The 23,361-nt window shown below is 39.7% G+C and overlaps 2 protein-coding genes across 2 annotated transcripts; one reads left to right on the top strand and one right to left on the bottom strand.

Moving 5' to 3' along the window:
- The first annotated feature begins 6,518 nt into the window (after positions 1-6,518).
- On the top strand, positions 6,519-21,991 carry LOC125987470 (T-cell immunoglobulin and mucin domain-containing protein 4-like). Its single transcript, XM_049751896.2, is given in 7 exon segments — positions 6,519-6,615; positions 6,702-7,040; positions 7,260-7,304; positions 20,534-20,581; positions 20,659-20,732; positions 20,967-21,060; positions 21,149-21,991. Coding segments are annotated over 7 exon segments (714 nt in total). The 5' UTR covers positions 6,519-6,572; the 3' UTR covers positions 21,220-21,991.
- LOC125988001 (protein starmaker-like) lies at positions 7,863-20,128 on the bottom strand. The gene is made up of 15 exons (XM_068651681.1): positions 19,271-20,128; positions 18,304-18,420; positions 17,543-17,699; positions 17,063-17,252; positions 16,829-16,933; positions 16,255-16,359; positions 15,446-15,550; positions 14,546-14,650; positions 13,731-13,835; positions 12,920-13,024; positions 12,014-12,118; positions 11,203-11,307; positions 10,391-10,495; positions 9,470-9,778; positions 7,863-8,396 (listed from the first exon to the last, which is right to left on the bottom strand). The coding sequence occupies exons 4-14, from the start codon at positions 17,177-17,179 to the stop codon at positions 9,653-9,655; spliced, it is 1,188 nt and encodes a 395-aa protein (XP_068507782.1). The 5' UTR covers positions 17,180-17,252; positions 17,543-17,699; positions 18,304-18,420; positions 19,271-20,128; the 3' UTR covers positions 7,863-8,396; positions 9,470-9,652.
- Positions 21,992-23,361: the final 1,370 nt, after the last annotated feature.

Here is a 23,361-nt window from a genome sequence, read left to right as displayed (position 1 = left end):
ATGAGAAAGTTACAAAAGTTCCAGTATTGGAAAAGCAAATCGCTGTGCTCAATCAAACACGAACAAAATTATATTACCAAAACAAGCTTTTCTGAGGATGAGACTGTCACAGGTGCTCTACACTTTTTTTTGCCAATTTATGTCTTGGATTGGATGCAACATCAATCTGATGTTGAGGCCTGATTCCATTGGTAGAATATTCAAGTCCATGTGTTTCTTTCCACTGTTTCCATGCGATTCATAACCTAATTGTGCTATTTCACAGAGGTGGGCATTTTGTCTGTATACCCATTTTGCTGCCAACGAGTGAGGGACGAGGAATTTACAAAAATCGACGGACTATGGATAGCTGGAAGTGATTTTACATCCGTCCGTGTATTTGTCCCCAGCCGAGTCAAATACGACTAACCGCTCAGTCCGTCTGACGGCACATTAATATGGAAGTCTGCCAAAGATACATAGGCGTTTCCAACACACTCCTTTGTCTCGCATGTGTAATACACCAATCCACTTCTTTCAGACCTGGAGGAGTGTGCCTGTAAGTTAAGTGGATGTGAATAGTAAATCAGACCGCATATAAGCAGTTCCTTAATACACAACTTAATTGACCTGCATATGTTCTGAAATGCAGACAAACATCCATTTTCTCACGAACCTTGACTCGTGCTCTTTCTGGTGCCACAGATTCCAGACTTGTTGAGATTCGCTGTATTGAGGCTGGGCTTCGTCGACAGGAAAAAACAGTCTGACAGAAGCTCCGGGAGGATAAGATAATAGCCTGGAGGAATTAAACCTCTAACCTGCACTTGATTAACTTCTTTGACCCCGATAATGTCGCTGTTTATCTCTCATCGTTCCCTCCTCAGTTTCATGAAGCTTGGAGCCATGAAGCTCAGCTATCAGTGACGATATTTTCCTCCCAGTGGTATTCTCCTCATGTTGTGTTTTCTTAGCATCCCTCTGTCCTTATAATGCAGGGGTGGTTGCACAAGTAAGACATGAGTGAACTTCTTTTCCCAGCAGAATGAGAGCAGGATTCGGATCAGCGTCAGGTCAGAATGAATATACTCCTCAACTTTTCAGATCGGGACATGTTTATCTTTGCGAATGTTGTCTGTACAAGAGAGTGACTGCATGAAATTGTCCTCACGTGAATACATTGAATATACTATATTACAGAGGAACTTCGAAGATCAAACACAATTATTCCTGAAAAGTAATCAAAGCTGTTATTTCTATTATAAACAATAAATACATAAATAAATCACCATAATCTTCACCACTAAATCCGTTTTTAAGTACGTAGCTTAAAATTTTGCAAAGGAAAAAAATATACCCGGCCCCCCAAAAAATCCACTCCGATAGAAAAAGCCAGAGGTGGTCAATTATTAAATCAAAACACCACACTGGGCGGAAAGTGGCACACATGGTTCAATGTATCAAAGTTAACCCACACACCAGCAGAAAATGCCAGAGGTTATAATTATTGAACAAAAAGACACATGCTAGGCAAAAAATATCCCCCAGTGGGTCCAGTACACCAAAGCAAAACACCATGCCGGCAAAAATGCCTGAGGTGGATATAATTATTAAACAAAAGCACACGCCAGGCAGAAAACGCCACAGGTGTTACAATTACAACATGGCACAACAGCACGCCAACAGAAATGGCCAGAGGTAGACAAAAATATCAAATCAAGCTTTGTGATTCACCTTGCCAAAACCAACCCAAACCAGCATGAAGCTGAAAATGGCAACATCATAAACCCAACCAAAATGGCTTACCAACTTAAAAACAGTCAAACACCATACTGGTGTCCTGATCTAAGCCAAAAGCTTTTGTAGCCCCTGAGGGGTGACACAAACACCCAACCTTGACCATGATATATAAAGCACCTGTCACCAGGCAAGAGCAGCAATAGTCAAATCCTAACAAATTATTATTAAAACAAAGTCAACAAAAACACGAGCAGTCATATACCTGCTGTATCATCATAGTACTTGGTGATTTTCTTTGATGAATAAATGCTACAATAATTACACACAGTTGTTTCCAACATTTTAAAACATCAATTCAACAGTGAAAGCAAATTAGATCATTGTGAATGACAATTGATATACTATATTTAAAGGATAAAACATTCCTCTAATTAGGAGTGTCAAATTGATCTATTGTTTGACAACTAATCATCAAATTAATGGGCAATTATTTGGACAATCGGTTAAGAGCAGCGACCAACCTTTTTCAAATTGAGAGCTACATCCTGGGTTCTGATTAAAGTGAAGGGCTACCAATGTGATATTATTAAATGTAATTATCAACAATTAGTGGTATTCATTGATGTGAAGACACTGATCATGATAATGAGCCTCACTAAAAGAAGGAAACAAATATCAATATCCCAAACCTCTAAAACCTCCCAATAAAACACATTGTCCCATGACTGAGATATTTTTAAAACGGGACGATGGGCTACTCATTTGGTCCTGGTGCCCACGAACACAGCGCAAGTGACCCCTGGCTCAGAGCCATTGTTTAAGTAAAAAAAGAAATTAAAAAAAGCTTCAACAGAAACTGTGCTTAGCACTACTTCAATTTCTACATTTTCTCCCTCTGTGCTTGTACATAGCGTCCGCTTGCAATATCAAAGGAACAACTTCAGCTCTCCTCTTCTGTCCACAACACTACCATGTCATAAATAACTCATATTTTAGATTGTGGTTTAGCCTGAGGTGCTTTACCAGGTTTGTTGTGTTGCAACAACTCTGTATCGTTTTTGTATCATCACAAACAGCCTCTTGGCTCTTTGGAACTGAAAAAAAATTAAAACATATGCCTCCTCCTCCTTCCGCTCTGCAATTGTAAAGTGTTGGACTGAGGCTGAGTGACTTAGTGAGCAGCATGGTGCCCGTATGAGCAGACATACACATTACGCAGTGAGCCAAGCAGAAGAAGAAAATATTTGCTACCATTTCATTTAGACAATGTCTCAATAGTTTAGTGGCTTTCAAATGAAAATTAAACCATACATTAAAAGTGCAACATATTAAGAAATACCAATACATATAAATCCAGCCCGCCCATCTCCAAACACACACAACATAGTCACAGTGTAAGTCACAGTGTAGCCTAGAGACAATGGAAAGGCAGAGATGATCCAGGTCCGTAAATCCGCTGAGGGGAAGCAATCCACATTGAGAGGTGCCGCAGTCTGCAACCACAGGAGATGTTGCCACAGAGACCACACAGCCTGGGTAGACCGGGGTGAACTCCACACAATGTGCGGTCCAGGGAATCCGCGGGCTGACATCCCCAGAGGCAAACCAAACACTCGTGTCAACGTGGAGGCTCCAATGAGGTGACACTGAAGTTATTATCCTTTTATCCTAGGATGATAGGAGAAACAGTAAAGGAAATGGAGATATACATGAATAAACCTGATGAAGGAATAAATTGGTGAGTAGATAAAAGGAATAAAAAATGCAGAGTTAAATAAATACGTAAATATGTGAACCGATGCAATACTGTATCAAAATTAATACATAAAAAAAAAAAAAAGAATCCAGTTAAACACTAAGTTACCAGCTTAGTCTTGAGCCTCCTTTTAGTAATATCAACAATTTCAGCAATCTTGATGCCGAATTTTCCAGAGGTGCGGGCTATGATGGCTGAATACAACATTTCCAGAGGTTTTTATAAGAAATAAAAGGTCTGTGCCTGATTTTTTTTCTTTCTTTCTTCGGAAATCGATTTGGTGGAATTCTGGTATCGAACAACCATTCAACGTCAGACGTCACAAAAGGTCCTCTTTGCTTAACACTGGTACTACGAGTAAGTGTTTTACCCCCCTAAACCATCTGTGCCTTCATCTTTCAGACTAAAAGAACTAAGCACAAATAACATCAAAAAATCTCACATGACACTGACAATATTCAGCTTGGACATTGAAAACCACGTAAAGAGTGAAAAGTCTTCCCAAAGTATTATTTTCCTTGCATTCAGTCCCAGTCCAGTTTTTTTTCCCACCCTTAGCCAGCTCTCTTTTCCAGGAGTGAGGTGTTTCCGCTCCCAAACTCCCCAAGCGTTCTGGTATTCCCCAGAGGGATATTAATAGGAGCAAAGAGGGAGATATTCTAACACAATCCCTGGAGGGATGACTGGGAAGTATGAAGTCTGGAAAGGGCTTATGCTGTATACATGTGTGCACATACACACAAACACACACGCACGCATGGACACACACACATACACACAAACAAACACACACACACACACACAATAAAGTGGAATAGATTGTGATTTGGTCAGCATGGCGTGGATGGTCGTCTGGTAGAGTGGTTGTCTCTCAACCCGAAGGTTGTGGGGTCGACCGTGAGCCCTTGTGACCATGTCCTAGTCTCCTTGGGCAAGATACACAAGCCCCAGTTGATCCCGATTCTGCGTCATCAGGAGCTGAATGAGGAGACAGTATCTGAAAGTATCTTGATTCTTAAGTGAGCACTTTCAAGATGCTTTTCTTTAAATGGGAAAACAAAAATGAACTGCTGACTTTTTGACCACACGCAATGTGGCTTTTTGAATTGTTTTCTATGGCATCTACTGCAATGCGATTAACCTGCCGTCACATCAGACAAAATAACAAAGAACGAATGATTCAGAAGTCAGAGTAAGTCGCTTCTGGTGGTTTCTTTAGAAATTGACTAATCCAACTGACTGTTGTGCAATCCTTCATAGGAGGGTAGCGGGCAAGCAGATCAAGATGAGCAAACCATAATATTTGTTAAGTCCTTGAAACTTTCAATAATAAATTATGGGATTTTTTCCGTTGTGCTTTAAAGGGTTCTCCTGTGACGTCTCTATTGTTAGTAGGTCTAAATATTTAATTTGGGGAAGTGTCTGCTGTTAGCCATTTGGGGTGCTCAGAACAATGAACTTTTCCTGTGTTGACATCACAATACATAGGAATGTTGGGTCAAGCACATCTCAAGTGTGCCATTAAACAATGTTATCCTATTCAAGGTTGTCCTGGTGTGTGGTATGATAAGTGCGTGTGGTTCAAGTGAAGGCAAGTGACAATCCTTTGGGCAGGATGTTTGGGCATTTTTCCAGCCGACTAACGTATCAGGAGAACTGCTTATTGAAGAAATTCTTTGGCAGCTCAGCATGTTCACAATATTAGTTTTTTTTTCCTTTCCTCACCTTTGCAGACTTTATCTATAAACTGAATTCAGCAAGCTTTACGTATTCGCCTGAATGCGGAAGTGCACAACTCCACCTTCTCCAATGCAAAAATAAACTCAGACTCTGACCTTTGGAGTCTCACTTCTTCTTCTATGTTTGCTCCCTGTTTTAACAGAAATCAGCAGAAGTTGCTCAGGCATTGATTAGTGAGACACTTTAGCTTGGGCGCACTTTTTTACCACTGAATCCGACTTTAAAGATCTATCTCTACAGTGGCCTAACAGTGGCTCAAATTTTGCACTGGACAGGAAATAAACATAAACAAAATTCCCCTCCAATTAGAGCAAAGTTCACAGCAGAGGCTGGAGGTTAAATTGAGACACCAGTGGTAGTTTGCTTCTGCACAGAAACAAGCAATTGTTGATCCAGTGATAGGATGACATTGGGATCTGGCCCTACCTTTTTTTTTTTTTTTTTAACTTCTATGGACTCTTAAACAATGTCAGACCACGAAACATAAGTCGTTTATCAAAAGCATGATGCCAAAGGCTCCCTGAGGTAAAAGTTGACTTCTGTACACATTTTCTTGTCCACACTCAGAAGTCCCTAGACACATTTCAATATGGACCAAGACCTAATTTTAAATTGCTTTCACATGAATATCTGATTGCTTTATTTTCCTCCATTTACTGTTGTGTCATTTTAAACTCAGAGTTTTCTGGTCTGCAGCGTGGAGGCAAGGAGAGAAATCCAAGGAAGGAAGTTCAGAGTAAACAGAAAAATTCATGCTAACCCTGAAACATCAGCAAAGAAAACACAGATTAAAGCAATGGGGTTGTTAATATTACTAAAGAAAAACAAGTAAATAAAGAATACAGGAAATTATCAATTTTATGAGACAGTCAGGTTTAGTGAAAATGTAAAAAGGGATACATTTTTGTTCTTGTTAAGACAAAATATTTTAACTGAATCCAGTACATTCTCATATGATTTGTAAATTACCGCTATTATAATTTATTTCTTGCGAAGAGAAAACATTTGAAATTGAATTTAATCTATGCTATGTATCGTTGCCAACTTTTCTGTCTTTAAGTCAATAGCTTCATTTGTACTTTTTACATGGCAAATCAACAGTAGTGATCAAGGCTCCCCCTTCCCATAAAAAAACCCAACAAAAATACCTGCCAGGTTCTTTGCTTTTTTTTAATTGAATGATACTACATTTCTTTATTGTTGATCTAAAGAGAAGTCAAAGACTTATCTAAGTCTGTAGGTTTAACTTCCTTAATGTCACGAAAGGGAAGTTAAAAATGCACGAGACATTATGCCATTGTGCGGGGGAAGATAGGTCTTCTCATTTCAGTGTACAGTTGGATAGAAAAGCCTACACATGCGTGGTATCTGTTATTTATTCCTGTCCGTCCTGAGCCAAGGTAAGTCAATATTGAGTTATTTTTGTAGCTCCGAGTGGGTGCATTGTGAGGGGTTCACATTTTAGATCTGTGCTCATCCTTTGCAGTTTGCTCCGACACCCTCAAAGTCAGTGGTTACGTTGGACTAAATGTCACGTTGCCCTGTGCCTACGACACCTAAGCTCATGGACTGTTGAGCTTCTGTTGGGGTCAAGGAAAGCTCTCTCGTTTAGGATGCTCAAACAGCATTGTCGACGTCACAGATGGGGTAGAGCCCTTCATCAGCAAATCTAGATACCAGCTGCTGGGCTGCCTCAGTGATGGAGACGTGTCCCTGACCATCCTGAATGCTCAACCCGGCGATGGTGGGGTGTATGGCTGCAGGGTCCAGGTGCCAGGGTGGTTCAATGACTATAAAGTCCACATATACTTGGCCATAGAAGAAGGTGGCTTTTTCCCATTGAAGCATTGTCTGCTGCTTCATCATTCTTGCCGTTATCCTTACTCTAGCAGTGGACAAAATGTGCTCCCTAACATTACTACAAATGGTGTGTGTGTGCGTGCGTGTGTGTGTGTGTGTGTGTGTGTGTGTGTGCGTGTGTGCGTGTGTGTGTGCGTGTGTGCGTCTGTGTGTGTGTGTGTATTTGTGTATTTGTTTATTTCAGCTCTCCAAACTTCCACCCAGGCAACAATCAACACGCTCTTCACCAGTACAGTATAACACACACACACACACACACACATCCTTGTTAACCTCCCTCTGCAGGACCCAACTTAGTTTACCGAGTTCTGGGGTCCACCCTTTCTAGTGGTCCAAGAACTATGAAAAAAATCAGGCAAGTCCCAAAAAAAATCTTGTTACTAAAAATCACTTTCAATAAACACAATTTGAAACTTTTTTTTTCATGTCAGTTTTTCAGTCATATCTGGGGCCTGTTTCTAACATTCCGGCTTTGCGGGGTCCACCTTTACACACATGAGATTTTTAGTCAGTTATGGGGATCGCTTTTAATATTTCAACCTTATGAGGTCTACCTATACACACATTATTTTTTTAGCCAGTTATGGAGCTTGCTGTTAAGATTTAAGACTTGTTAGGTCTGCCTTTATAAAGAGGATCTATCAAGTTCAACCCCAACCCTAATCTAACCCAAACATGCATTTGTGTGGACTTAATCATTTGAGAAAACCTAAAAATTTTGTTAGTGTTATTAATACTTTCATCTGGCTAAATATACTAGATATACATTGAAATGTGCATTCTAAAATACATTCTGAAGTCTTTATTCAGATTCTGGTCCATTTTCCTTGGTCACAGTCTTAATATTCTTCAATTTGTTCAGTCATATTGGTACATTTTAAAATATTTAAATTCTGCATTTTAGCTAACTATAAAGTACACAGGATTTACAAGTAATAATTGTCTTGAGTCAAAATTTTAAATGGACACATTACAAATGTAGCCAATGAATAAAGGAACTTATTTAATCTAACATTTACGAACAGGAGAAGTGGAGCATAAAAAAAATCACAAACAAATAGTGAACAAATGGTGAAACAGGACCAGCCATGTGTTTCTATCTCTGTTAAGGGAAGCTGTTTCACTCATATTTTCTCCTCATGGTGGTTATTCTCTTTTTGACAAAGTACTTAACAGCTCGGTGCTTGTGGTTCTGCAGCAATGCATCTCTCGCAGTCAAGCTTACCAGGAACCTGATTTGTCAATATATACTTCCTTGAATGTTTATTTACTGCAGCACATTCCTCTGGGGTCCAGCTTCTTTTCACAACTTTTCCGTTACCTAAGGGCATAGGAAGAGCACTTTTTAGTTTACAACTTAATTAGAACAAAATTGCATAAAGAATACATTCACTTTATGTACAATTATCCGACAATATAATTCAAATGAGATATTTTATAACGTCAACTATCTTTGTCAACAGTGATGAGCCTACAATAGACATAAGTAAATCAGTTAATATCTGAGATATTAATCCGGTCATTTAAGTTGCTAGGTGGTCTTCAGTGTCAGCTGTTTTGATATTAACAAAATTAAAAATAGATGCACAAAAGGGTAACATTAGAATGCCCCCAGTTTTGGTGGTGGGGGAAAGAGGTCTCATTTTCTTGACTACTTTTAAGCAGTTTTGCATTTGACCAGAATGTCACTGCTGGTAGATGAAGCAATTCCTGGACCCTACAGAGGTTGCACAGGCAGTCAAACTCCACCATGGCAGCACATTGGGATGCACCATTTCTCTGACAAAACCATTAAGAACAGATACAAGTTGTTGCAAAATCAGGGAAAATAAAAAATAAAAATCAGAGAAAAACTTTTTTCAGACAGTGTTTTACATGTATGGGGAATTTGCTTTGATAACGTGCTACACATGGACAAACAAAGATGATAAAAGTAAATTTGGAAATATATAGTGTGTAAAAAATTAAATGCAAGCTGTATAAGAATGGTATCTGCCTTGGTGTGACAATGTGTGAATTTGCATATTCACTAATAGGTTAATCTAGAGCAATTTTTCTTTCTCTCTTTTGAGGTAAATGTGTCATGTATACATTACCCCTATTTAAAAATAGATGTAAACAAACATCTCACATATAATCAAGGTTAGCAATGACCTGTAACTCACATGAGAAAGGATGGGTCAATTTTCATTTTATGACAAAATTCAAAAGTTTAGACCTTACATGTCTAAGAAGAAAAGTCAAGTGGTGTTTAATATATCTTGCTTGGGTCATCTAAATCTTAGTAAGCAGCATATGTGAGGATAATTAGATACTGATACAGTAGTAACAATTGGGCAATTTAAAAGCAACTGTGATAAAGTTATATATTGAAAAGGATTACTCTAAACTCACCTCCCTTTTTGGCAGACTTTTCATTACTTGGGCCACGAGATGCGGAGGTACAAGAGGTCACTTCTATCACTTCTGGGATCAGCCCATCTGAAATGACGATTTTTAAGTACAGAAAAAAAACACAGTATAGCAATATTCTAAAACAAAAATTAACTGCACCTGTATAAGAATGCTTGGTCAAATTTAATATACTCTTGTTTTGAGCAGATTGATTTGCAGAGGTACAGAGCAGTCCTTTTGGGAATCATTGTCAGTATCATCACTGTCTGAGTAGTCCACTTTGAGAAACTCCTTTGATAATTGATAGCTCTATGGAGGGAATTAAAAGAAATGTGTTGTTAGTTTCTGCAAGATACTCTTATATGCTGTATTAATATAAAGACTAGAATTTCTTTGCTCAAAATAATTAAAATTTCTGTCCAATATCTTAACTGGTAGACGACCGGTGCTGTACACATCCTCTGAAATATGCCAAAACCTTATATCACAGGAAATTTTACATATAAAACATGGAAAAGGCTCCAAAATTTACAACAAAGAAGCCACAAGAAACCATATTTCAGAAATCTGTTATGTGTGTGTGAATGATTGGCTTGGTTGGAATAACCATGACAACCTTAGATCCATACGGAGGGCCCCACAAGTAGCCATCAGAAATCTGTTATGTGTGTGTGAATGATTGGCTTGGTTGGACACCCATGGGCGCATGTTTCAACAATCCATCTATAGGTGTGTGTGCCACTGGTTCGTTTGGGCTCTATGAGGAGAACCACTAAAACCGTGTAATCCAATGGTTGGCTGAATGCTGTTTAAGGTACCTTCTGACTAAAGAACAGCTTTCCAACTAAAAGCTGTAAACTAAGAGAACAAGAAAAGGTCTACAAAGTTTATTTCTTACAACAAAGTCGCACTGAATGTTACCTGTTGGCTGGCATCTTGTTTGATGTTATCATCAGGGTCAGAGTCCTGCCAAGTTCTGGCTGGTTCAGGCAGCGCACCATCAACAGGAGCCTGAGAGCCTGTCACCTGGAATTAAAACCACAAATAACTTACCAACATCATACAGACACCACAAATGACAGACTCAAGACCTGTATAGTTAAATCATGTGAAGTTAGTCCCCGAAACCAAACAAGCTTTTCTAACTAAAGTGTTCCAGTCAGTTCTGGATGTCTAATCAGGTCCTATAACAGCATCTTTATGGATGTAGTGGAGCATCCTTCAGCATGACACTTTAGCCGTTTAGCTGTTGAGGATGTGTGGAACTATAGCTGTAATATAATCAGCCTCCATAATGTCCATAACCAAAATATGATCTAAAAACATGAGACAACCTTCGATCCATACGCAGGGCCCCACAAGTAGCCATCAGAAATCTGTTATTATGTGTGTGTGAATGATTGGCTTGGTTGGAATAGCCAAGACAACTTTCGATCCATGCGGAGGGCCCCACAAGTAGCCATCAGAAATCTTTTATGTGTGTGTGAATGATTGGCTTGGTTGGACACCCATGGGCGCATGTTTCAAATATCCATGTATAGGTGTGTGTGCCACTGGTTCGTTTGGGCTCTATGAGGAGAACCACTAAAACCGTGTGATCCAATGGTTGGCTGAATGCTGTTTAAGGTACCTTCTGACTAAAGAACAGCTTTCCAACTAAAAACTGTAAACTAAGAGAACAAGAAAAGGTCTACAAAGTTTATTTCTTACAACAAAGTCTAACTGAATGTTACCTGTTGGCTGGCATCTTGTTTGATGTTATCATCAGGGTCAGAGTCCTGCCAAGTTCTGGCTGGTTCAGGCAGAGCACCGTCAACAGGAGCCTGAGAGCCTGTCACCTGGAATTAAAACCACAAATAACTTACCAACATCATACAGACACCACAAATGACAGACTCAAGACCTGTATAGTTAAATCATGTGAAGTTAGTCCCCAAAACCAAACAAGCTTTTCTAACTAAAGTGTTCCAGTCAGACCTGATGTCTAATCAGGTCCTATAACAGCATCTTTATGGATGTAGTGGAGCATCCTTCAGCATGACACTTTAGCCGTTTAGCTGTTGAGGATGTGTGGAACTATAGCTGTAATATAATCAGCCTCCATAATGTCCATAACCAAAATATGATCTAAAAACATGAGGCAACCTTCGATCCATACGGAGGGCCCCACAAGTAGCCATCAGAAATCTGTTATTGTGTGTGTGTGAATGATTGGCTTGGTTGGAATAACCAAGACAACTTTAGATCCATACGGAGGGCCCCACAAGTAGCCATCACAAATCTGTTATGTGTGTGTGAATGATTGGCTTGGTTGGACACCCATGGGCGCATGTTTCAACAATCCTTCTATAGGTGTGTGTGCCACTGGTTCGTTTGGGCTCTATGAGGAGAACCACTAAAACCGTGTGATCCAATGGTTGGCTGAATGCTGTTTAAGGTACCTTCTGACTAAAGAACAGCTTTCCAACTAAAAGCTGTAAACTAAGAGAACAAGAAAAGGTCTACAAAGTTTATTTCTTACAACAAAGTCTAACTGAATGTTACCTGTTGGCTGGCATCTTGTTTGATGTTATCATCAGGGTCAGAGTCCTGCCAAGTTCTGGCTGGTTCAGGCAGCGCACCGTCAACAGGAGCCTGAGAGCCTGTCACCTGGAATTAAAACCACAAATAACTTACCAACATCATACAGACACCACAAATGACAGACTCAAGACCTGTATAGTTAAATCATGTGAAGTTAGTCCCCAAAACCAAACAAGCTTTTCTAACTAAAGTGTTCCAGTCAGTTCTGGATGTCTAATCAGGTCCTATAACAGCATCTTTATGGATGTAGTGGAGCATCCTTGAGCATGACACTTTAGCCGTTTAACTGTTGAGGATGTGTGGAACTATAGCTGTAATATAATCAGCCTCCATAATGTCCATAACCAAAATATGATCTAAAAACATGAGACAACCTTCGATCCATACGGAGGGCCCCACAAGTAGCTATCAGAAATCTGTTATTATGTGTGTGTGAATGATTGGCTTGGTTGGAATAACCAAGACAACTTTAGATCCATACGGAGGGCCCCACAAGTAGCCATCAGAAATCTGTTATTATGTGTGTGTGAATGATTGGCTTGGTTGGAATAACCAAGACAACTTTCGATCCATGCGGAGGGCCCCACAAGTAGCCATCAGAAATCTGTTATGTGTGTGTGAATGATTGGCTTGGTTGGACACCCATGGGCGCATGTTTCAAATATCCATGTATAGGTGTGTGTGCCACTGGTTCGTTTGGGCTCTATGAGGAGAACCACTAAAACCGTGTGATCCAATGGTTGGCTGAATGCTGTTTAAGGTACCTTCTGACTAAAGAACAGCTTTCCAACTAAAAACTGTAAACTAAGAGAACAAGAAAAGGTCTACAAAGTTTATTTCTTACAACAAAGTCTAACTGAATGTTACCTGTTGGCTGGCATCTTGTTTGATGTTATCATCAGGGTCAGAGTCCTGCCAAGTTCTGGCTGGTTCAGGCAGCGCACCGTCAACAGGAGCCTGAGAGCCTGTCACCTGGAATTAAAACCACAAATAACTTACCAACATCATACAGACACCACAAATGACAGACTCGAGACCTGTATAGTTAAATCATGTGAAGTTAGTCCCCAAAACCAAACAAGCTTTTCTAACTAAAGTGTTCCAGTCAGCCCTGATGTCTAATCAGGTCCTATAACAGCATCTTTATGGATGTAGTGGAGCATCCTTCAGCATGACACTTTAGCCGTTTTGCTGTTGAGGATGTGTGGAACTATAGCTGTAATATAATCAGCCTCCATAATGTCCATAACCAAAATATGATCTAAAAACATGAGGCAACCTTTGATCCATACGGAGGGCCCCACAAGTAGCCATCAGAAATCTGTTATTGTGTGTGTGTGAATGATTGGCTTGGTTGGAATAACCAAGACAACTTTAGATCCATACGGAGGGCCCCACAAGTAGCCATCACAAATCTGTTATGTGTGTGTGAATGATTGGCTTGGTTGGACACCCATGGGCGCATGTTTCAACAATCCTTCTATAGGTGTGTGTGCCGCTGGTTCGTTTGGGCTCTATGAGGAGAACCACTAAAACCGTGTGATCCAATGGTTGGCTGAATGCTGTTTAAGGTACCTTCTGACTAAAGAACAGCTTTCCAACTAAAAGCTGTAAACTAAGAGAACAAGAAAAGGTCTACAAAGTTTATTTCTTACAACAAAGTCTAACTGAATGTTACCTGTTGGCTGGCATCTTGTTTGATGTTATCATCAGGGTCAGAGTCCTGCCAAGTTCTGGCTGGTTCAGGCAGCGCACCGTCAACAGGAGCCTGAGAGCCTGTTACCTGGAATTAAAACCACAAATAACTTACCAACATCATACAGACACCACAAATGACAGACTCGAGACCTGTATAGTTAAATCATGTGAAGTTAGTCCCCAAAACCAAACAAGCTTTTCTAACTAAAGTGTTCCAGTCAGCCCTGATGTCTAATCAGGTCCTATAACAGCATCTTTATGGATGTAGTGGAGCATCCTTCAGCATGACACTTTAGCCGTTTTGCTGTTGAGGATGTGTGGAACTATAGCTGTAATATAATCAGCCTCCATAATGTCCATAACCAAAATATGATCTAAAAACATGAGACAACTTTCGATCCATACGGAGGGCCCCACAAGTAGCCATCAGAAATCTGTTATTGTGTGTGTGTGAATGATTGGCTTGGTTGGAATAACCAAGACAACTTTAGATCCATACGGAGGGCCCCACAAGTAGCCATCAGAAATCTGTTATGTGTGTGTGAATGATTGGCTTGGTTGGACACCCATGGGCGCATGTTTCAACAATCCTTGTATAGGTGTGTGTGTGTGCCACTGGTTCGTTTGGGCTCTATGAGGAGAACCACTAAAACCATGTGATCCAATGGTTGGCTGAATGCTGTTTAAGGTACCTTCTGACTAAAGAACAGCTTTCCAACTAAAAGCTGTAAACTAAGAGAACAAGAAAAGGTCTACAAAGTTTATTTCTTACAACAAAGTCTAACTGAATGTTACCTGTTGGCTGGCATCTTGTTTGATGTTATCATCAGGGTCAGAATCCTGCCAAGTTCTGGCTGGTTCAGGCAGAGCACCGTCAACAGGAGCCTGAGAGCCTGTCACCTGGAATTAAAACCACAAATAACTTACCAACATCATACAGACACCACAAATGACAGACTCAAGACCTGTATAGTTAAATCATGTGAAGTTAGTCCCCAAAACCAAACAAGCTTTTCTAACTAAAGTGTTCCAGTCAGACCTGATGTCTAATCAGGTCCTATAACAGCATCTTTATGGATGTAGTGGAGCATCCTTCAGCATGACATTTTAGCCGTTTTGCTGTTGAGGATGTGTGGAACTATAGCTGTAATATAATCAGCCTCCATAATGTCCATAACCAAAATATGATCTAAAAACATGAGACAACTTTTGATCCATACGGAGGGCCCCACAAGTAGCCATCAGAAATCTGTTAGTGTGTGTGTGAATGATTGGCTTGGTTGGAATAACCAAGACAACTTTAGATCCATATGGAGGGCCCCACAAGTAGCCATCAGAAATCTGTTGTGTGTGTGTGAATGATTGGCTTGGTTGGAATAACCAAGACAACTTTAGATCCATACGGAGGGCCCCACAAGTAGCCATCAGAAATCTGTTATGTGTGTGTGAATGATTGGCTTGGTTGGACACCCATGGGCGCATGTTTCAACAATCCTTCTATAGGTGTGTGTGCCACTGGTTCGTTTGGGCTCTATGAGGAGAACCACTAAAACCGTGTGATCCAATGGTTGGCTGAATGCTGTTTAAGGTACCTTCTGACTAAAGAACAGCTTTCCAACTAAAAGCTGTAAACTAAGAGAACAAGAAAAGGTCTACAAAGTTTATTTCTTACAACAAAGTCTAACTGAATGTTACCTGTTGGCTGGCATCTTGTTTGATGTTATCATCAGGGTCAGAGTCCTGCCAAGTTCTGGCTGGTTCAGGCAGCGCACCGTCAACAGGAGCCTGAGAGCCTGTCACCTGGAATTAAAACCACAAATAACTTACCAACATCATACAGACACCACAAATGACAGACTCAAGACCTGTATAGTTAAATCATGTGAAGTTAGTCCCCAAAACCAAACAAGCTTTTCTAACTAAAGTGTTCCAGTCAGACCTGATGTCTAATCAGGTCCTATAACAGCATCTTTATGGATGTAGTGGAGCATCCTTCAGCATGACACTTTAGCCGTTTTGCTGTTGAGGACGTGTGGAACTATAGCTGTAATATAATCAGCCTCCATAATGTCCATAACCAAAATATGATCTAAAAACATGAGACAACTTTCGATCCATACGGAGGGCCCCACAAGTAGCCATCAGAAATCTGTTATTGTGTGTGTGTGAATGATTGGCTTGGTTGGAATAACCAAGACAACTTTAGATCCATACGAAGGGCCCCACAAGTAGCCATCAGAAATCTGTTGTGTGTGTGAATGATTGGCTTGGTTGGACACCCATGGGCGCATGTTTTAACAATCCTTCTATAGGTGTGTGTGCCACTGGTTCGTTTGGGCTCTATGAGGAGAATCACTAAAACCGTGTGATCCAATGGTTGGCTGAATGCTGTTTAAGGTACCTTCTGACTAAAGAACAGCTTTCCAACTAAAAGCTGTAAACTAAGAGAACAAGAAAAGGTCTACAAAGTTGATTTCTTACAACAAAGTCTAACTGAATGTTACCTGTTGGCTGGCATCTTGTTTGATGTTATCATCAGGGTCAGAGTCCTGCCAAGTTCTGGCTGGTTCAGGCAGAGCACCGTCAACAGGAGCCTGAGAGCCTGTCACCTGGAATTAAAACCACAAATAACTTACCAACATCATACAGACACCACAAATGACAGACTCAAGACCTGTATAGTTAAATCATGTGAAGTTAGTCCCCAAAACCAAACAAGCTTTTCTAACTAAAGTGTTCCAGTCAGACCTGATGTCTAATCAGGTCCTATAACAGCATCTTTATGGATGTAGTGGAGCATCCTTCAGCATGACACTTTAGTCGTTTTGCTGTTGAGGATGTGTGGAACTATAGCTGTAATATAATCAGCCTCCATAATGTCCATAACCAAAATATGATCTAAAAACATGAGACAACTTTCGATCCATACGGAGAGCCCCACAAGTAGCCATCATGCTGAATGCTGTTTAAGGTACCTTCTGACTAAAGAACAGCTTTCCAACTAAAAGCTGTAAACTAAGAGAACAAGAAAAGGTCTACAAAGTTTATTTCTTACAACAAAGTCTAACTGAATGTTACCTGTTGGCTGGCATCTTGTTTGATGTTATCATCAGGGCCAGAGTCCTGCCAAGTTCTGGCTAGTTCAGGCAGCGCACCGTCAACAGGAGCCTGAGAGCCTGTCACCTGGAATCAAAACCACAAATAACTTACCAACATCATACTGAGAGTAATTCAAATAAAAGAGACAAAAATCTTCCTTTTTTTAATAACAAATTAATATTCCAACTTGCATACTTGATCTTACTGACTTACTTTTTCACGCCATGGCCATTTAGAATCACCATAGTTGTAATTGATTTCAGTTCCCATTTCTATGTTTTTGATGGCAAAAAGGCACAAATGGGGCTCGTCATTTACTATTTTTTTCATGGTGCAGTTTGGAGACTTGTGGTTGTCATTCACTAATCTTCCAAGAGAGCCATCCTCTGTTGATGCATCAATACTAGGAAAGAAAAAACAGAAATCAAACATTTTGTATCATATAACTAGTTTTTTAGTAAAATAAAAGTTGGCTTACAGAAATAAAAACTTGCAACATTTCAAAAGAAAAGTTGAGAGGGAAACAATGTCTTTTTGAACGTCATAGCACTAAATAAAAAAAATTGTTAATGCCACAATCCTGATGTGTTATTGAAATATTGCTTCTGAGTGACTCACTAATTTAGGGTATTTTATTCCAGTCTCTTTCTAGAGTTCATAATTATTGTATAGAAAATATTTGGATATACATACCACCAGTAATGATTCTGCCATTCAAAGTCAAAGAGAAATGTACTCTCCTTTTCAGAGTACTTGCTTGTTTGGCATTTTTCTACTGACAGAAGTTGACCCCTGTATTATAAGATGAACTCTCCTTGTTCAAAGTGCTGGGTAGCAAACACGCCTCTTCCTGCAAGGACATTTTATATAAAACCATTGGTTATGAGAAAATATTTCTTTAAGATACACCTTTAACCAAATAATTGTGGTGTTATCTTACAATTTTAATACTAAGTTCTCGCTTAGAAACAGAAATACAACAACCAATCTGAATTTGATTGTTTTTTGTGTTGTTTTATAAAATAAATAAATATATACTTAATGGATAAATGGTGGGGCGGCTCGGTGGCGCACTGGGTAGCACGTCCGCCTCACAGTTAGGAGGGTGCGGGTTCGATTCCACCTCCGGCCCTCCCTGTGTGGAGTTTGCATGTTCTCCCCGGGCCCGCGTGGGTTTTCTCCGGGCGCTCCGGTTTCCTCCCACATTCCAAAAACATGCTTGGTAGGCCGATTGAAGACTCCAAATTGTCCCTAGGTGTGAGTGTGAGTGCGAATGGTTGTCTGTCTCTGTGTGCCCTGCGATTGGCTGGCAACCGGTTCAGGGTGTCCCCCGCCTACTGCCCGATGACGGCTGGGATAGGCTCCAGCACGCCCGCGACCCCCGTGGGGACTAAGCGGTTCAGAAAATGGATGGATGGATGGATGGATAAATGGTCTAAAAAGGAGTTTATTACCTTTTTGATCATCAATAAATCTTTCCACTAGTCCAGGTTTGTCCTTTGAGGATTAAATGTAAAAGGCTGCTTCATCAGCAGGCTTTTTTCTTGCTTTCCTTTTGGACATTTCTGGCTCTAAAAAATAATTCAAAACATTCAGAACTTTAACAAGCACTCTATATTAATTTTAAAAGATTTGTAATCATCCACTGTATAAAGACTGAAGGAATAAGCCTGGCCTGAGAACTAACAGAACAAGAGTGATTAAAGAAAGAATATTTTTCAGAAAATACTGATATATTAATGAAAATGTTTGTCGGTTTGAAGCTGAGCTTTGTTACTTTTAACTAGTCACAGTTCCAACCAGGTGCTGCATCCAAAGAAAAGTTATTTCAATAGTTTTACCAGTATAACTCGTTATACTTTTCAGGAGCTACCAACTCGTTTTTATTATGTTTGTGTTTGAAAAGTGAACGTAGCATCCTGATTAGCGGTAGCTAATTAGCCAATAAGCTAGTTTCCGGATAGTTTTATTTGCGTCAGAATGCTTGTGTTATTTAAAGAAAGCATTCTTACATGATAGAAAACCACCGAGAAATACAGAAGACATGCAGATATATCATAACACTGAGCACACACGTGTTTGACGAGTTTTGAAGTGGTTTCGGCAATTACGGCCAGAGTCCGGTTCTGGGCTTAGCAATTATGAAACATTAGCACATCGAAATCATCCTGAATATAACACGGATCAATTATACATTCTGTCGTTCTCTTTTACACCATTGTTTTTAAAACCACTGCAAGCTAAGATGAATAACAAGTTAAAAAGCCGGACTGTCTGAGGGGAAAACGTTACGCCATCCGAGTGACAATATACCGAATCCGAAGCCATAATCATTGCATATAAACCCCTCGGGGTCTGGACAAAAAGCATTTCTACATCAGTTTCTTGTACTTAGTATTTACATGCAGTTGATTTACTCACCGTGTATGTTGTGTTTCGTTATGAGCAGCGTGTCTTCGTCGCGGAGCAGTCTCAGTCTGGCGGCGTCACACGTGGCGAAGTGACGTTAAGCTGGTGGTTTTAGCCGCATGAAGCTAACACATGCAATACCTGCTGATTTAACTAATATGTAAACTGATGGTAAAGAATAAATTACTATTTATTTATACCTTTATTTTTATGTTTAGAACATGAAAAATGCACGAGATGCTGATTTAACTAATATGTAAACTGATGGTAAAGAATAAATTACTATTTATTTATACCTTTATTTTTATGTTTAGAACATGAAAAATGCACGAGACAGTTTTTAAAATAAGCCTAATAGAATGAGCGTATTTTTATAAAGCAAGTGTAATGAATATTAAATAACGTAGATAAATTGCAATTGTAATGCAGGAATTTTATGTTTACAGTATTATTTTAGCTGCTATGGTTACTAAAATAATAATTACCTGGTTTAAATCTACAGGAAATAGCATTTTATTTTCTTAATCAACACTCGGATCACGAGGTGCCCTGATTGGTTGAATCACACACACTTCCGGTAGTGTGTATACTTGCAATACCACTTGCCATGGTCGGGGGGCCGCTACTGAGCACACACACTTCACACACACAATTCTCAACATTGCGACCATGAGGGGTAAGTGAAAAAAATTCGTGAGGCATGTTGTTAGAGCATTTCAAGCTGTTTTAGAGTGGTTTCCCGAGTGGGGTCCATGATTTTGGACCCCACAACGACACAGGGCCCCACTTTGTTGGTGGGCTCCCTGTCTTCGGACCCCCCATACTAATAAAAACAAGTACACACACACACACACACACACACACACACACACACGCACACACACACACGCGCACACACACACACACACACACACACACACACATATATATATATATATATATATATATATATATATATATATATATATATATATAATTATTAGTACTAATTTTTACAGTACTTATCAATAATCTTTCTTTTAAATTTTGGTCTTTGTAATTTTTAGTTTTACTTTTTTGGATTAGCCTATCTTTCTGAACATTTCTTCTTCTACATTTGACATATTATGTACTATATCTTTTTACATACAGGACCAATTAAGTGATTATTAAATATGCTTTTACACATTTCCATTGTTTTCTTGTTGTTTTTTTGCTATGTTCCTTTATTTTAGGGCCTATAAATCGATATCCTGCAGCTGAGTCATCTTTTCTTGTTGTATTCTATTTCTACAGCATCTTTGGAACAGCTCAGTCTGACAGTGACAGCTGGAAGGCTTCCAGGTGAGTTTAGTAAGTCAAAATAATTTTATTAAAAGCAACACTGATCCTTAATAGTCTTCTATCATATTCATATCAAGCCATTTCAGAAGTGGGTGTGTTCGAACATGCAGAAGGCGATGATTCAAGATCAAACAAGAAAAGCAAAGCTCAGGTATGATTCTTTTGTTTTGAGCCTTTTAGGTAAAACGGCTGGGCAACATCAAGGAGGCTAAATATTGTAGCGCACATCATACACTCCCTTACAACTGAAGATTTTGAATCTTTACAAGGACACAAAAACAGCCATTGTGCAATTGGTGAGCATCGATGGTGCAAGTGTACAGGTTTACTGCAATGAATTGGTTTTTACTGTTTCCTCCAATAATGAGGTTTACTTTCATTGCAGGATATACTCGTAGCGTTCCGAGGAGCGGGTAACATTTGCAGAATAGCAGCAATTGTTTCCCTTACTGTGCTTATAATCACAATCTTTATTGCCTGTAAGTATCTTGTCAATCGTATGGTCTTTCAGATGAAGTTCAGCTCATTAAACTGACCTGACAAATTCCCGTGTTTATTTTCTCACAGCAGAGAAACGACCTCGGCCAGTTAAACCACTAAAAACCTCAACGATGGAGAATGTGTATACAATTATCTGAATTCACTTGCTTTTGCTCTTCAGTGCCCTTGCTGTAATTACTGTTTACAAAGACAGCCTTTTAATCTAAGCTATCTAAGGTAAGATGTAATGTGTGACAGAAAAGTGCCCGGACTGGCATACGCTACATTTAACCAACTGCAAAACTATGAGTTTCCTCCTTGAGTGTGGGCCAGACTTTTAACCAGACAGCAAAAAGAGCCCGTGGCATTCTCTTCGTTTGAAGAGACGCGAGTGGCCCAACAATTCGTGGCTGCTTGACCATGACATCACATCTGCTCAAATTGCCCCAGCATCAGACACTGGCCAAGCAAAACGGCGCGTTGTTGTAAAACGTCCTACTCACCTGACCTGGGTCAGTATTAAATTTTTTTTCACATCTACCACATTCACGTGGACGACGTTAGATGGCCGTGACAACAGGAAACAGAAATCTCCTGGAAGAATGGAGGACTGCATGAAGATGAGGCATTGGGAGAAAGCTGGGAAAGTCCATTAAGACTCTTTAGGGATTACTTAACCGGGAAAAAAACATAGTGTGGATTTGAAATAAATCTTTTGTAACGCAAGTCCTTGCATGAACTCTTGTGGAACTTCCTACTGTACTTATGCCGCTTTATTATTGCCATATACAGTAAATATGTGTACTATATTAAGTTGCCTTGATATTGTTTTTATTCCTCTCAGTTAAATTCAGTAATCACTGCTTCATTCAGCAATTTGTGCTGAGTCATTCCAGTGTCATTTGCAAAATAAAGTTATATGATTTCTCATGATTTTCCCATAAACCATGAATTATTCGCTATTAATGATGGATGCAGATCATCTCCCTTTTATAGCAAACATGAAAAGTTTGCTGTGGGGGTTGAAATGTCTTCATTAAACAGACAATAAACCACACCTCTTCTCTCTAATGTTTTTTTCTCATCATCTCACTTCTCATTTAGCCTACATATGTTTCCGCAAAGCGTAGTTGTTGCAGCACTTTGGGAGAGAAATCCCACTCAATGACTTCTCGTTACCCTGCAACGACTGGTGGCGAGAAGTCTTACTAATGCATTTGTGCTTGTTATGCCTGTTGCTTTTGGGAAGAGAGAATGCTATAGTGAGGTTACTAAAGTTCCATCTGACCAAAATTCACACTCAGCCGATTGCCCCTGAACAACACTCTCTATTTACATCGGATTGATTAGCGTTGCTGATACTGTAATAGTTATAACTCGCCTGACTCGCATGCCGGCAGCAGGTTCAGTTCCCACTTTGTGAATTTGAGATGGGAATGTTGTCTGTCTCTTAACGTGCCCTGTGATTGACAGGCAACCAGTCTGGAGTAAAGTCTGCCTCTTGCCTGATGTCAGAAGTCTCCAGCTCCTTGTGTGTTCGAAAAGTAATATGCTATTGCACACACAAAATGGATTTAGTTTTATATATAACCTCAAGTACTCCTGTTTGAGTGGGAAAAGGTTGACTCAGTTTCTCTCCCCTCTTCTATTGTATTATTACTTTGCCATCGACAAAGCAAGATGTCGATGTTTGGCAGGCATCTATTGCCTGAGGCAGCTCGATGATGACTATCTGTTCATGTGCGTTTACTGACTTGGCCGAAGGTGGAATAGGCAGACACTACTTCGATCTAACAGGCTGTATTGGAAGTGTCTGCTTGCATGCACGTTCCTATTTCGGTTTATTTCTCATTTTTCTGTCCCGTCTCATGTCTACTTAAGGTTTAACATCATTCTGTCACATAACACTGTGACCCCAAAGAGCAGGGTAGGCAGTGAAATAAAATGAATGGAAGGTTACTGTTTTTTTTTTTTTTTTTTTTTAAAGCAACAATCTCACCCTTTTTCTTCCAATACCATAAAAGGGGTGTTTTTGAAAGGGTGATCTGGAACATCATGTTTCCTGTGTTTGTGCAAAATTGAAGTAAAATATTCTTATTCCAAAATAGACTTTCATTTATAATTTCCAGAAGGTGTCAACTGGCCCTTTCGAGATGGATTACTGCCCATGGAGCAGTAATGCATTGCTGAAATTTGTCACTCATATTTCAAGATTGACTGATTTCTGAGTTGGGAATGCTTCATTTGTTACCACTGATGACAGTCAAACACATTAACGCTGTTCTAAAGTTTGTTGACTA

Source organism: Syngnathus scovelli, chromosome 1, assembly GCF_024217435.2.
Source record: "Syngnathus scovelli strain Florida chromosome 1, RoL_Ssco_1.2, whole genome shotgun sequence".
Classification (NCBI taxonomy): Eukaryota; Metazoa; Chordata; class Actinopteri; order Syngnathiformes; family Syngnathidae; genus Syngnathus; species Syngnathus scovelli.
This window is presented reverse-complemented; position numbering and strand designations above follow the sequence as displayed.